The sequence below is a fragment of the Biomphalaria glabrata genome, chromosome 3 (assembly GCF_947242115.1).
Source record: "Biomphalaria glabrata chromosome 3, xgBioGlab47.1, whole genome shotgun sequence".
Lineage (NCBI taxonomy): Eukaryota > Metazoa > Mollusca > Gastropoda > Planorbidae > Biomphalaria > Biomphalaria glabrata.
This window is the reverse complement of record NC_074713.1, coordinates 46,127,712-46,144,129: the sequence shown is the minus strand read 5'-3', so window position 1 is coordinate 46,144,129 and position 16,418 is coordinate 46,127,712. Positions and strand designations below refer to the sequence as shown.

The window sequence follows — 16,418 nt, the reverse complement described above, 5'->3', positions numbered from 1 at the left end:
CCTCATTCACCAATCGTAAACAAACAACATTTAGCCACGTGATAATATGGATAAAACAATGAAAAAAAAACGTATCACGTGACAGCCTTTATAGATTACGTAATTTGTATAGAAGAGATAGAGAACCACAGTGATTAAATGTTGTTTGTTCACCATTGGTGAATGAGGTCCATTAATTGAATACTATGAAAATGTTCAACTTGTAAGAACTATCCCTCTACATTTGTAATGCTGGTCACAGGGTCCTGCTCGGTGGTCAAAGGTTTTGTTTGACACTCTGCAAGGCAAACGTGTGACAGAGGATGACACTCTGCAGAATCTCATTGACGCCATGGAGAGACAGAGAGCAAGCCCTGGGCTAGTGATACAATTCTTCATCTTATTCAGGTAGGTATGGACTAAAAATGGTTTCACTCTTAAAGCAACTTTCAATTGTTGTTCTTTAATTGTTGTTATGTTTTTGATTTATTTCGTTATTTTTTAAAATTGGATGTTGTTGAGTTTTGTTCTATTTCTGTTTTGCTTTGTTTAAGTCTTTCTTTGGCTTTTAGGTTGGTTTTGTTGTTGTATTGCTACTGGTTTGGTTTGGTTTGGTTTGACTTGGTTTGGTTAGGTTTGGTTTGGTTTGGTTTGACTTGGTTTGGTTAGGTTTGGTTTGGTTTGGTTTTGGTTTGGTTAGGTTAGGTTAGGTTAGGTTAGGTTAGGTTTGATTAGGTTTGGTTTGGTTAGGTTTGGTTAGGTTTGGTTTGGTTTTAGGGGGCGTGGTGGCTGAGTGGTAATGTACTTGGCTTCCGAACCGAAGGGTCACGGATTCGAATCTAGGAGAAGACAAAGATTTCTAATTTTGGGATTCTTTAGACGCCCCTGAGTCCACCCATCTATAGTGGGTACCTGACATTCATCTCATCATCATCTCATCTCTGCCTGTGGTCCCTTCTGGGGCATAGGCCACCAACCAGCTTCCTCCAGGCATCTCGGTTCTGGGCGAGTCTCTCCAATTCTCCCCACGTCTTGCCCATATGCTTGGCATCTGCTTCCAGATCGCGGCGCCATGTACCTGACATTAGTTAAGGAAAAATGTAAAGGCGGTTGCTCGTAATGCTGGTCACATGACACCGTTGTTAGTCGAGGGCCACATAAACAGATGACTTTTACATAATCTGCCCTAAAAATCACAGCTCTGAAAGGTGGGACATTACTTTTTACTTGTTTTGTTTTGTTCTGCTTTGTTTTGTGTTTTTTTAATCGTCGGTTTTCTTTCGTTTTGTTTTTTAAATGGCATTATTACCTTTATTTATTACCTTTATTTATTACCTTTATTTATTACCTTTATTTATTACCTTTATTTATTACCTTTATTTATTACCTTTATTTATTACCTTTATTTACTACCTTTATTTATTACCTTTATTTATTACCTTTATTTATTACCTTTATTTATTACCTTTATTTATTACCTTTATTTATTACCTTTATTTACTACCTTTATTTATTACCTTTATTTATTACCTTTATTTATTACCTTTATTTATTACCTTTATTTATTACCTTTATTTATTACCTTTATTTATTACCTTTATTTACTACCTTTATTTATTACCTTTATTTATTACCTTTATTTATTACCTTTATTTATTACCTTTATTTACTACCTTTATTTATTACCTTTATTTATTACCTTTATTTATTACCTTTATTTATTACCTTTATTTCACTTCTATTTGTCCAAGTATCACTAAAGATAACGACACCAGGAAGATTTTCTTTCTCGATTTCCTGGAGCTTATTAAATCTGTTTAGCTCAGCTTGAGTTCTAAAAGGTCAAAAGATAACAAAAAAAACTATAACGAAATCTATAATGAAATTGATATAGGCTAGTGATCTCGGGAGAGCTTTACTTATTGATATAGGCTAGTGATCTCGGGAGAGCTTTACTTTAATTAAATGTCTTTCTTTGGGGATTTCCGGTCTGATTCTGATAAGCTGGTTTTCTTGTATCTTTTTTTTTCTGTTCTTAAGTTGTTCTTTTTCTTCCATTCTGTTGAGATTTACCAAATAAATAGAATAGAGATGTAGAGCGTACAAACATTGTAATTATACATATCTCTAATCCGGAAAGGGATGTTAACTGATAAACTGATTGCTCTATGTATGAAACTCGTGGTACTATTCCCCAATAGGTAAACAGGTCACTCTGTTTCAAATGAGGTATTGGGGTTTATTAAAAGAAATGTCTACAAATCAAATAAAAACATAAAACTAAAATGTTATTTAACCTTGGTTAGGCTAATAATAGAATTAGCATCCTCTGTTTGGGACCCCACAAAAAAAACATTAAGAAACTGGAACAGACACAAAATAGAGCAGTAAGATTCATAACAAACGAACACTCACATTTGACAAGAGTAACAGCTTTAGTAAAATCACTAAATTTAGAAAGATAGAAGACTTAATAGTAAAATAGCTATTATACATAAAACACTGAACCATCATAATCTTCAAATACAAAAACAAAACCTAATAAAATGCCCAGAAAAACACAAAGATAAAAGTACATTCCTCGTTCCATATGATAGGATGAACTTGTACAAATGTTCCTTCTTCCCTAGAGCATGAAATGGGTTGCCAGAGTCAGCCAGGAAAACCAGTGACTTGGTACAATTTAAGTCATTGGTTAATATGCATGACTTGATTGACCTAGGAACACGCGTAGGACGAAATCGTCTTTTTTTTTTTTTTTGAAGTAACGTCTGTATTTTTATATAAGATAAGATAAGATTAGAGATAAGATGGCTGCCTAATCGATTCTTATTTCCTCTCGGTAGTTCCCGGGTTCAAACTCTTCCCGTTGCTATTCTCCCGCCGTCATGCGTGAGATTTGGGCCAGTTTGCAATAATTTTCAATTCTAAAAGAACTTCCACAAGATGTATATCAAAACAAAACTGGGATGAAAAAGTAAATCAATGAGCTATTTCTAGTGTCCATACTGGCCGAGAACGAGGAAGCACCTGGTCTACTACATAACATCTCTTCTTACAAATAGGAGGATTTCCTTTTTAAAACCCTTTTTTTTTATTAACGTCAATGAACAGGAGCCAGTTTTGACACTGTTGTGGTGTGCGCATGCTAGGTTTTTAAACCCAGATCGAAGTTAATTCGCGAAAAAAAAAAATAACAGCAATTGAGTGCAAAATCTTATCGCGTCTAGCTCAAAATTGAAAAACAAATTAGCATACCACGAAGAAGTGACTAATAAGCTGATTTAAAAAAATCGAAGTGTTCATTATTCCTTAATTAACAATTCCTCTAGAATGTTTATTAGTGGCATTGGCATGCGCACACTGTCCCACTGTATACAACGTGAATGGTCATTGTAGATCCCCTTATAAACAGATGTACATGTATTGTTTCAGGCGTTTTATCCGAGTGACCCTAGACGACTATCTGGCCCTCCTCACTCACGTGATACAGGCCTTGCTGATGTCTCTGCTGCTGGGGTTGGCCTACATCAGCCTCAAGCTGGACCAAGTGTCCATCAGAGATTGGTTCGGCGTGATGTTTATGATGAGCGTGATGTACCCGTACATGGTCATCCTGGGACTTATCGGCACGTGTAAGTAACTGCTTGGCGACTTTCTGAGAGCTTCGGCCACTGGGGAACATGGTCATCTTTGGACATAGACATTTATAATAATAAAAAGCAAGCTTGTCCTAAAACGGAATGTCATTATGGCGTTAAGAAAAAATTGATTTAGAAAGATGGTTAAGGTGTCATTTGGAGGAGAGCTGTTGGAAGTTTCAGATGTTTAATGAGTGTATGGCTTAGGGCATAATCCGCTCCCCCGGTTAATGTGGGGCTAGAGTTCGAATCCTGATGGAGACAGGAAATATTTTATTCGAAATTTAACTGAAGCTGAATTGCATTTGATAAGCGCTTGAAGACAAAAGATTAGACCAGAGTAGACTATGCTACAGGAGCAACGAGAAAATGAAAATAACATTAACATTCATTTCAATTTGTGTCGGCGCTCTCCATGTCATTGTGACCTTTTTTTATATTTTAAATTAACTTTATTTTCTGCCTTCGATTGCTTTACTTCTAATCAGTGCCGTAGCTAGGGATTTGGGTGCGCGGGGGGGGGGGGGCTTGCTCTCTTTAAGGGCCACTGCATTTTGACATTCGACATCATGACACGAGAAAATGGCTTAATATTTAATGTAAAAACAATTTCAGAAATTCATTTGAGGGCCCCCCGCAAGTGGAGTCCCCGGGGATCGTCGAATTTGGAACGCCCTCCCCCACCTAGCTACGCCACTGCTTCTAATCTGTATTTGTTATCCGAGTCGAAGAGGCATAACTGGGGGAGGAGGAGTTATCTCTTACATGTATATATTACTGTAAGTGCCAAAGTTTTATTCATATCATGGGGCAGGTTTAAACAAAAATAAGACGTTTTCTTCCCTTCTATAGTCAGCAGACTGTCAGCTATGTCACAACATCACATAAAATGTCACGCTAACATTGCTCGTATTTCCCCCCAGGCCATGAAGAGAGACGTTTTATTTATTTTGAACTTCAAGACAAACTCTACCACCCGGCAGCCTTGTACTTCGCCAAGGTAACTGAACATTCTATATCTTACTGAAGACTTGTACTTCGCCAAGGTAACTGAACATTCTATATCTTATTGAAGACTTGTACTTCGCCAAGGTAACTGAACATTCTATATCTTATTGAAGACTTGTACTTCGCCAAGGTAACTGAACATTCTATATCTTATTGAAGACTTGTACTTCGCCAAGGTAACTGAGCATTCTATATCTTATTGAAGACTTGTACTTCGCCAAGGTAACTGAGCATTCTATATCTTATTGAAGACTTGTACTTCGCCAAGGTAACTGAGTTTTCTATATCTTATTGAAGACTTGTACTTCGCCAAGGTAACTGAGCATTCTATATCTTATTGAAGACTTGTACTTCGCCAAGGTAACTGAGTATTCTATATCTTATTGAAGACTTGTACTTCGCAGAGGTAACTGAGTATTCTATATCTTATTGAAGACTTGTACTTCGCAGAGGTAACTGAGTATTCTATATCTTATTGAAGACTTGTACTTCGCCAAGGTAACTGAGCATTCTATATCTTATTGAAGACTTGTACTTCGCCAAGGTAACTGAGTATTCTATATCTTATTGAAGACTTGTACTTCGCCAAGGTAACTGAGTATTCTATATCTTATTGAAGACTTGTACTTCGCCAAGGTAACTGAGCATTCTATATCTTATTGAAGACTTGTACTTCGCAGAGGTAACTGAGTATTCTATATCTTATTGAAGACTTGTACTTCGCCAAGGTAACTGAGTATTCTATATCTTATTGAAGACTTGTACTTCGCCAAGGTAACTGAGCATTCTATATCTTATTGAAGACTTGTACTTCGCCAAGGTAACTGAGTATTCTATATCTTATTGAAGACTTGTACTTCGCCAAGGTAACTGAGTATTCTATATTTTATTGAAGACTTGTACTTCGCCAAGGTAACTGAGCATTCTATATCTTATTGAAGACTTGTACTTCGCCAAGGTAACTGAGCATTCTATATCTTATTGAAGACTTGTACTTCGCCAAGGTAACTGAGTATTCTATATCTTACTGAAGACTTATACTTCGCCAAGGTAACTGAGTATTCTATATCTTACTGAAGTCTTGTACTTCAGCAAGGTAACTGAGTATTCTATATCTTATTGAAGACTTGTACTTCGCCAAGGTAACTGATTATTCTATATCTTATTGAAGACTTGTACTTCGCCAAGGTAACTGAGTATTCTATATCTTATTGAAGACTTGTACTTAGCCAAGGTAACTGAGCATTCTATATCTTATTGAAGACTTGTACTTCGCCAAGGTAACTGAACATTCTATATCTTATTGAAGTATTGTACTTCACCAAGGTAACTGAACATTCTATATCTTATTGAAGACTTGTACTTCACCAAGGTAACTGAGCATTCTATATCTTATTGAAGACTTGTACTTCACCAAGGTAACTGAACATTTTATATCTTATTGAAGTCTTGTACTTCGCCAAGGTAATTGAACATTCTATATCTTATTGAAGACTTGTACTTCACCAAGGTAACTGAACATTCTATATCTTATTGAAGACTTGTACTTCACCAAGGTAACTGAGCATTCTATATATTATTGAAGACTTGTACTTCGCCAAGGTAACTGAACATTCTATATCTTATTGAAGTCTTGTACTTCGCCAAGGTAACTGAGCATTCTATATCTTATTGAAGACTTGTACTTCGCCAAGGTAACTGAGCATTCTATATCTTATTGAAGACTTGTACTTCGCCAAGGTAACTGAGCATTCTATATCTTATTGAAGACTTGTACTTCGCCAAGGTAACTGAGTATTCTATATCTTATTGAAGACTTGTACTTCACCAAGGTAACTGAGTATTCTATATCTTATTGAAGACTTGTACTTCGCCAAGGTAACTGAGCATTCTATATCTTATTGAAGACTTGTACTTCGCCAAGGTAACTGAGCATTCTATATCTTATTGACGACTTGTACTTCACCAAGGTAACTGAGCATTCTATATCTTATTGAAGACTTGTACTTCGCCAAGGTAACTGAGTATTCTATATCTTATTGAAGACTTGTACTTCGCCAAGGTAACTGAGCATTCTATATCTTATTGAAGACTTGTACTTCGCCAAGGTAACTGAGCATTCTATATCTTATTGAAGACTTGTACTTCGCCAAGGTAACTGAGTTTTCTATATCTTATTGAAGACTTGTACTTCGCCAAGGTAACTGAGCATTCTATATCTTATTGAAGACTTGTACTTCGCCAAGGTAACTGAGTATTCTATATCTTATTGAAGACTTGTACTTCGCAGAGGTAACTGAGTATTCTATATCTTATTGAAGACTTGTACTTCGCAGAGGTAACTGAGTATTCTATATCTTATTGAAGACTTGTACTTCGCCAAGGTAACTGAGTATTCTATATCTTATTGAAGACTTGTACTTCGCCAAGGTAACTGAGTATTCTATATCTTATTGAAGACTTGTACTTCGCCAAGGTAACTGAGTATTCTATATCTTATTGAAGACTTGTACTTCGCCAAGGTAACTGAGCATTCTATATCTTATTGAAGACTTGTACTTCGCCAAGGTAACTGAGTATTCTATATCTTATTGAAGACTTGTACTTCGCAGAGGTAACTGAGTATTCTATATCTTATTGAAGACTTGTACTTCGCAGAGGTAACTGAGTATTCTATATCTTATTGAAGACTTGTACTTCGCCAAGGTAACTGAGTATTCTATATCTTATTGAAGACTTGTACTTCGCCAAGGTAACTGAGTATTCTATATCTTATTGAAGACTTGTACTTCGCCAAGGTAACTGAGTATTCTATATCTTATTGAAGACTTGTACTTCGCCAAGGTAACTGAGCATTCTATATCTTATTGAAGACTTGTACTTCGCAGAGGTAACTGAGTATTCTATATCTTATTGAAGACTTGTACTTCGCCAAGGTAACTGAGTATTCTATATCTTATTGAAGACTTGTACTTCGCCAAGGCAACTGAGTATTCTATATCTTATTGAAGACTTGTACTTCGCCAAGGTAACTGAGCATTCTACATCTTACTGAAGTCTTGTACTTCGCCAAGGTAAGTAAGTATTCTATATTTTATTGAAGACTTGTACTTCGCCAAGGTAACTGAGTATTCTATATCTTATTGAAGACTTGTACTTCACCAAGGTAACTGAGTATTCTATATCTTATTGAAGACTTGTACTTCGCTTAGGTAACTGAGTATTCTATATCTTACTGAAGACTTGTACTTCACCAAGGTAACTGAGTATTCTATATCTTACTGAAGTCTTGTACTTCAGCAAGGTAACTGAGTATTCTATATCTTATTGAAGACTTGTACTTCGCCAAGGTAACTGAGTATTCTATATCTTATTGAAGACTTGTACTTCGCCAAGGTAACTGAGTATTCTATATCTTATTGAAGACTTGTACTTCGCCAAGGTAACTGAGCATTCTATATCTTATTGAAGACTTGTACTTCGCCAAGGTAACTGAGTATTCTATATCTTATTGAAGACTTGTACTTCGCCAAGGTAACTGAGTATTCTATATCTTATTGAAGACTTGTACTTCGCCAAGGTAACTGAGCATTCTATATCTTATTGAAGACTTGTACTTCGCCAAGGTAACTGAGCATTCTATATCTTATTGAAGACTTGTACTTCGCCAAGGTAACTGAGTATTCTATATCTTACTGAAGACTTATACTTCGCCAAGGTAACTGAGTATTCTATATCTTACTGAAGTCTTGTACTTCAGCAAGGTAACTGAGTATTCTATATCTTATTGAAGACTTGTACTTCGCCAAGGTAACTGATTATTCTATATCTTATTGAAGACTTGTACTTCGCCAAGGTAACTGAGTATTCTATATCTTATTGAAGACTTGTACTTAGCCAAGGTAACTGAGCATTCTATATCTTATTGAAGACTTGTACTTCGCCAAGGTAACTGAACATTCTATATCTTATTGAAGTATTGTACTTCGCCAAGGTAACTGAGCATTCTATATCTTATTGAAGTATTGTACTTCGCCAAGGTAACTGAGCATTCTATATCTTATTGAAGACTTGTACTTCACCAAGGTAACTGAGTATTCTATATCTTATTGAAGACTTGTACTTCGCCAAGGTAACTGAGTATTCTATATCTTATTGAAGACTTGTACTTAGCCAAGGTAACTGAGCATTCTATATCTTATTGAAGTATTGTACTTCGCCAAGGTAACTGAGCATTCTATATCTTATTGAAGTATTGTACTTCGCCAAGTTAACTGAACTACAGCTTAGGTAACAGAGAAGGACGTCTCACTCCGTAACAGTGTATGCACTGCAACGACTGCTATTGTAACGGTCCAGGTATGATAGTGGGTTTCAGTTCACTGTAGAATCAAGAACACATAATTAAGTTAGGAACGCCTTAGGACTAACTAAAACAGCCGCTCGGGAGCTTGGGTCAGGGAAGAACTGGACACCAGAGAGTCCCAGACATGTCAGTACCGATGGGACGATAGGAAAGAATAGATGAAAGCAATAATGACACACTGCAGAGCAGGCCATGGTCCGATTGGGGCCTACTTCGCTAAGGTCCGTGGAAAGTTCACCCCCAGTGGTCAAGACAGAGACGGTAGAACACATCCTTCACATGTGCAGTATGCTACACCAAAACATAGTCTTTGCGGTAATATGAGAGAGAGAGAGAGAGAGAGAGAAGAGTGAGAGAGAGAGAAGAGTGAGAGAGAGAGAGAGAGAGTGAGAAGAGTGAGAGAGAGAGAGAGAAGTGAGAGAGAGAGAGAGTGAGAAGAGAGAGAGAAGAGAGAGAGAGAGAGAGAGAGAGAGAGAAAGAGTTGGTTTAAATGGAAAGAGGCGTCTTTCCCTATACCGAGACATGGAATTCATGGACTGCACTACAAGATTCCAGAACTATGCTGCAAGAGACCAAGTCTCACTACCGCGCCTGTATGCATAGTGGGCTCTGATCTGGGTCTGTAGAGTTTGTGCTGATCAGAAGATTGCTTGAGTATTTAGTATTACACACCTACAGATAAAGACATACACAAGATTGAAGAAACAATAGATGAAATCCAATGCCGTAGATTTACTACGAATGTTTACTTCAGAACGGGATCTAGTCTCAGTCATTATAAGGCCCCAGATATTACTTCTATCAAAGCCTAGCCACTATGTCTTTTTATCTTTATCTAAACTCCAGTCTCGTTTTGAATAAATGTCGTCATAATAGCGCGTTCACTAGCGGTGGCCTTGAGTGCGTCTCTACACTAGTGATTTAATAATTGTATTGATTAGTCTTTTTGGGTAGAACATCTTAAAAATTGTGTTCTCGATATTTTCTCACTTTACAAATTCAGTAATAAAATTCAAAAGTCTTTTTTTTTTGTCTCCCCTCGACCAGGTACTGAGTGATGTCCCTTTCCATCTAGTCTATGTATTGATCTACATTATACCACTCTACTTTATGGCGGGGCTTTCAATGGACGCCTATACTGTGTGCATGGTAAGCTGATCTCTTATAGAGACTTACTTTTAAGTAACACCGGAAGCTTAAGCTGACCAGTCTAAGAAACTTGGCATATGTGAGTTTCAGATGTTAAGCAGACCAATTTAAGATGTGTAGTTTTATTTTGGTGTCAGTAAGACATGGTATTTTACAAACCATATATCAACTCACTCTGTCTGTCTGGTAAAAAGTTTGTACACGTTATTTCTCCCACACCCAATCTCGGATCAAGCTGAAATTTTGCACAATTATTTCTTTTACCTGACAACACAAGGATCAATTTAAAAATTAACCAATTAGTTAATTAACTATTGGTAATTAATTATTTTGTTTGATATCTCAAAGAATTTAAAGAATTTGTACTTGACTGAAGTGGTGGTTTAAGATGAATTAGCCCCCTTTAACGTCGGCTGAGTCTTAGTGACCACAACATGAAAAATAGGTCGAGACTATAGAAACAGATAACTATACTATTTGGAGAATTAACGGCCATATGTCTTCTCCGATTTAACACATAAACATTATTTGTCCTTTAAACTTAAAAAACATTTTGAAAAGATGAAAGAAAGACAAAAGAGAGACAAAAAAGATAACAATAACAACAAAATAAAAAATAATAGCAAACATAATATTAGCTTTATGTCGTTTAAAAAACTTAAAAGTTGAAATAATAGTTTTCACGTGTCTTTACCGTCTTCCGACTAGAGGATAAGCCTATTATAAGGCCACATTAAATACTGCACTCCTCAATAATCTTTGGACCTTAAGACCATCTCATTATAAGGCCAAGTAAAATATTGCATTTATCAGTAATCTTGTGGCTCGAAGACCAGCTTGGTTCGAAATACAAGAATATAATTTGCGGGAACAACAATGTCAAATTTAGAATTTCACGAAGTTTAGTGAGAAAGAGTGAGTTCCTAACATTTGCATGGATAATGCTTTAGTTTTTATTTAGAAATGTGAGCTGAACAAGAAGAAGAGATAGGTGAATGGAGCTTAGCAAAATGTATCAAGTCTACAATGGTACGGCGTTGTTCATTAATACGTGACCGAATGGTGTCAAATTTTTGTGAATTCCTTGCGCTTACAGAACCACTGAGGAGTGGATTTGTGAAGATAAACCGGGCAGCGCCAAGTCAAATTGCTGCTTGTAAATTTTTGTTTGGCAAGAACAATATTGCAGTAGTCAGATAATATGGCCTACGCCACGGCAGTTCATTTCGATTAGTTAGGCATTATGGCTAACTCAGCATTGTAGTAGTCTCACATAAATGAGATGAATGCCTGGGCATTAGAAATGGTTGAAACGTTGTCCCCAACACTGCAATTTCCTCCAGCCCACTCCCCTCCCGACGTGATCAAACGAACGGCAACAGTTTGGGATCAGCTGCATTGGAGGTTTTGCCAGGATGTAGTACTGTGTACTGCAAGTGCTCCAATCAGGTCATCGGCACCTGAGGTTTGGATTCGCCCAGAATAACGAGTCCCCCTCCTGCCCAAAGCTTACTGGTTTAGGCACCAGTTGCTCGCCTTTGCCCAGTCTCATGTCAGTGATAACTGTTCCGCCGGAACAAGTATCTGAGCCACACACAACACAGCCGGGACTGGTTGTCAGAAGCTATTTGAGACGCAAGCAATTGAAGGCATTTGTAGGTAGTGGAGTGCTTATATACTTCCGACAATAACAAGATTACGGAACCAAACCATAAGATACTGATGCGTTTTATAAAATACCAATATATAAAAAAATATAATGATTCAGAATCGATTTTGAATTAACACAGACATTAGCACATACAAAAGAAGTTTGCTTTAATTCAAATCGATCTGTTTGTTATCTTAATGGCCGTTATCATGGGTGAAATCGATCGAACAATTGGTATGTCTGTTTGCCAACTTGACACAATAACTCGGCATGTTGTCCCTTTTATTTCATGAACATGGAGGAATCTTTGTTTGTCCTCCTAAAAAACTACGTAGTTGACAGCCAACAGTTGCTCTCGAATCTGTTAATGTTACACATTATTTAACCTTACTGTCAAACAAGAAAAATATAAAATACTTTTTTTAAAAGCTTATATTAAGCGTACTTGCATCAATTAGTTTGGATCTTTCAGGTAATTAAATTTGTACTAGATCTAGTGCGATTAGAAATATTTGTACCAATTGTTTTTTGTTTAGCGCGGTTTCGTTCTTTGAACTTTCTCACTACGCCATGATCGTATCACTTGTCTGGACCTGTTGGGAAAGGGGGAGGGGGAGAACGGGGTATATGAGTCAATGTAACCGTGATCGCTTTTTCAATGCATTCTTTTTTTAAAAGTTGAACGACCTGAATTGGAACTCGAGGGCTCAAGCTTCCTCAAGCCAACACACTAACCACAGTGCCAGAGAAGCGCTTATGAAAATAGAAGGTTTTATAGCTACCAATTGTTAGTTTCAAACTTTAAAGCTTTCTCTCTACAAATGATCAAGGGCACTTATTCAACTTATACTATCGCATCAGTCAGTAACTATTTCTTCACCTTGTTCTATACCAAACAAAATAATTAATTTCCAATAGTTAATTAAGTAATTGGGTAATTTTTGTTATTGGTTCCTGTTTTTGACAGGTAAAAGAAATAATTGTGAAAAATTTCAGCTTGATTCGAGATTTGGGTGTGAGATAAAAATGTAAACACTTTTTACCACACAGAGTAAATGTATATAAGTTATAACTTATATGGTTGAAAGGACTATCTCCTTATGATATTCAGCTTGAAACACAAGTCATTGCATCTAATCGTAAGTCTGATTATACAATTTAAAAAATCAGGCGAATATAAATCTTTGTTATATAGGCCTCTACCTACTTTAAATACATTATTTAGAGTAGGCAGGACCGGATTAAGACTGGATTAGACCCTAATCATCATGAAGTATGAGGTCCCTTCAAAGGATAGATTTTATACTATACCTTTAAGTCAGCGTCAGTATCTTCACCCTCACCTTTCCCCTAGTCTGTTGGCCCGTTGGGGCATCACACAAGATTGGTCGACCGTCTTTCTCCATTCCTCTGTCTTTCGCCTTGAATAGAGCCGCTTTCAGTGGCAGGCCCGTCCATTCTTTTATGTTGTTTTCCCATCGCTTTCTCTGTCTGCCTCTTCTTCTTTTTCCTGGTACTGTTCCCTGAAGGAAGGTCTTGGTATAGAGGTTGTAATAAGGCCATAGAACTTTAGTTTGAGGTTATTTTTTGTGTGTGTTTTTTTTTTACAAAAGTTACCAGGTCATCGTGGGGTCCGATCTCTGTAGTAACCCTGTCTTTAATCTCTTCATTTGTGATGCGGTCTTTAAATGTGATACCTTGGATCTTTCAATTCTATTCCTAAGATCCTTCTGTCTATTCAACTAAAACTACGGCCATATCAATAGGACCTTAGGGGGCGCAAACACCTTCCTTCATGGAACAGTACCAGGAAAAAAAAAAAGAGGCAGACAGAGAAACCGGGAAAAAGACAACATAAAGAAGGAAGGGCCCGCCATTGAAAAAGATTCTATCCAAGACTTGACACACATTTTTTTTTTAATTTTATTGATAAAACTTGCGTATGCAATTTAAATGTCATCCAGTCGTCCAGATAATTTTGTTGTTTACTGATTGCCGTCGTTTTGTTGTTTATTTTTTGTCTTTTTATTTTAATGTTTTCAAATGTTTTAATGTTTCAGTTTGCGCTCTTCGTTGGCGTCTCAGTGTTTACGTCTCGTTGCCTAGCAATGATGTCGGCAGCCATCTTGCCCACCTATCAGATCGCCAGCTTCTTCTCTCAGACCTTGTTCTCCCTGTTTATAATGAGTGCTGGCTTCTTGATCAATTTAAGGAACATTATTTCGGGTGAGTTGCAGGATACCCATAAGATTTAAACAAGATTCCATCATTACAACTAAAGAAGAACATCTACCATTGGATAGCATGAAGCACTATTCCGAGTTTGTTTTCAGAATTATTTTTTTTGTTTGACTATGACGCTCTACCAAAATTGGGGGTAAAGGTGAGGGTCCTCATATAATATATGAGCCTTCATTGCTAATGTATACAGGGCTCCAACATTCGGACCTGGCTACCTTCAATATGGATAACGAGGCAAGGTTAAATACATTTGAATAACGATCCGGTCTCTTGGGGTATCCAAATGAGTATTTCAACGGCCTCTTGAGGTATCCAAATCAGTAATTCAACGGCCTCTTGGGGTATCCAAATTAGTAATTCAACGGCCTCTTGAGGTATCCAAATGAGTAATACAACGGCCTCTTGAGGTATCCTAAATGACTCAAGCAACGGCCTCTTGAGATATCGAATATTCCTGGATTAAAAGATGCTGAAGCTTTCAGTCGCGTTAAAAAAGCACAGATATTATATACACACTTGACATCTATACCTAGAATTCATTATTTAATATTGCTTTATCGTGCTTGTAAGTCTTTAGATGCCAAGACATCAATAAGCAGACTTTTCTTTCTATATGTAGCCCTCAGTGTTTAGAGCTAACATTGAAACCTGCTTTCAAATCTTTGGATGCCGAGAAAAGACATATAGTCTTAGTCTTTGGAGCTAACATTGAAACCTGCTTTCAAATCTTTGGATGCCGAGAAAAGACATATAGTCTCAGTCTTTGGAGCTAACATTGAAACCTGCTTTAAAATCTTTGGATCCCAAGAAAAGACAGTCACACCTTACATCCACCTTCAGTTTTTGAATCCAAATTAGCTTACCTGAGATGAACTCCAAGCAAAAAAAGGACTGGAAACGCTAAACCTCCCGTAGTGTTCTGGCAATAAATTCTGCAGTTTGGCGTAGTGCCTCTTATCTTCCATGCAGGTCAAAGGGCAGTGCAAATACGTTACCGCGCAGTTGTCGAAGCTGCAGACATCTCAGAAATTGTTTTAATCCTTAGGCCAATGCCAATTGTGATATAACCTAATTATACGCCTCAGGAGGCGCAGTAGTAAAGCGTTTGTCTTCCGAGTTAAGAAATCTTTAGGGCGCCTCGAGTCCACCCAGCTCTAAATGGTACCTGAAATGAGTTAGGAAAAAGGAAAGATGGTTTGTCGTCGTGCTGGCCACATGACACCCTCGTTAACCGTGGGCCACAGAAACAGATAACCGTTACATCATCTGCCCTATAAATCGCAAGGTTCGAAAGGGGAACTTTGTACGCCTCAGATAGAAAAGTGGCTCAGTTGGTGGATTCCTATCGTTAGAAGTGGTTATTGAATTACCTAAAAGTTTAGAACCGTTGATTTTAATTATACGCCTCGGCAAAGATCGTAATCCTTTGTGATTTCTAATTATTTCTCAGTGATCTTATAGTCCTGTGTAATCTCCATCTTATTAGTACTAGGTTGATGTGTACTGGTGTAACCTCTCTCTCTTTTTCTCTCTCTCACATTCTCTCTTTCTCCCTTCTGTATGTCTTTCTCTTTCTCTCTTTGTTTTTCTCTTTCTCATTCTATGTCTTTTCACTCTCTCTCTCTCTCTCTCTCTCTCTCTGTCTCTCTTGCTCTTTCTTTGTCTTTTTCTGTTACTTCGTCTTTCTCTGTCTTTATCCCTCTCTCTCTCGCTATGTTTTTCTCTCTATATGAAAATCTTTCTTTCTCTGTATGACTTTCTCTCCCTCTATCTTTTTCTGTTACTTTCTCCGTCTTTCTCTGTCTTCCTCTCCTCGCCTTTCTCTCTGTCTCTCTGTGTTTCTCTCTGTTTTTCTTTATCTTTTTCACTCCCTTTATGTCTTTCTGTGTCTTTCAATCTCTCTCTTTACGCCTTTCTCTCTCTCTCTCTCTCTCTCTCTCTCTCTATATATATATATATATATATATATATATATATATATATATATATATATATATATCTTTCTTTCTCTCTGTCTTTCTCTGTCTCTTTCTCTCTGTCTCTTTCTCTCTCTCAGTCTCTCTCTTGATGTCTTCTTTTCAAATGTCACTCCAACATCAAAACCTTTCAGCTCATTATCCAGCCAGCTTGAAATGCCAGTCTTCTATTTTCACTCTTCTTCAAAGCGTGTCACACAGAACCCTTCGACTCGCCTACAACACACTTTCTCTGGAGATCTTGCCTCAAACCTCCCCCTCCTCTAGCTAAACCCCCAACACAATTTTCATTACTAAGAAATGCTTTCCTCCAACATCCAGGTATCAGAGGTATCTATATCATTTTCTTTTAAATCCTGTCTAACTATGATCACAAGCATCAAAAAGATGAGGGATTCCTTTTTCTG

General features: G+C 37.2%; 1 protein-coding gene across 1 annotated transcript in view; it reads left to right on the top strand.

Moving 5' to 3' along the window:
- Positions 1 to 16,418, top strand: part of LOC106066987 (ATP-binding cassette sub-family G member 8-like) — a 38,916-nt gene that overhangs the window by 12,889 nt on the left and 9,609 nt on the right. The window contains exons 9-13 of the mRNA XM_056022323.1: positions 242 to 387; positions 3,415 to 3,614; positions 4,544 to 4,620; positions 10,042 to 10,143; positions 13,855 to 14,020. Of these exons, the coding sequence (XP_055878298.1) occupies positions 242 to 387; positions 3,415 to 3,614; positions 4,544 to 4,620; positions 10,042 to 10,143; positions 13,855 to 14,020 (691 nt within the window). The remainder of the gene's footprint in view (positions 1 to 241; positions 388 to 3,414; positions 3,615 to 4,543; positions 4,621 to 10,041; positions 10,144 to 13,854; positions 14,021 to 16,418) is intronic.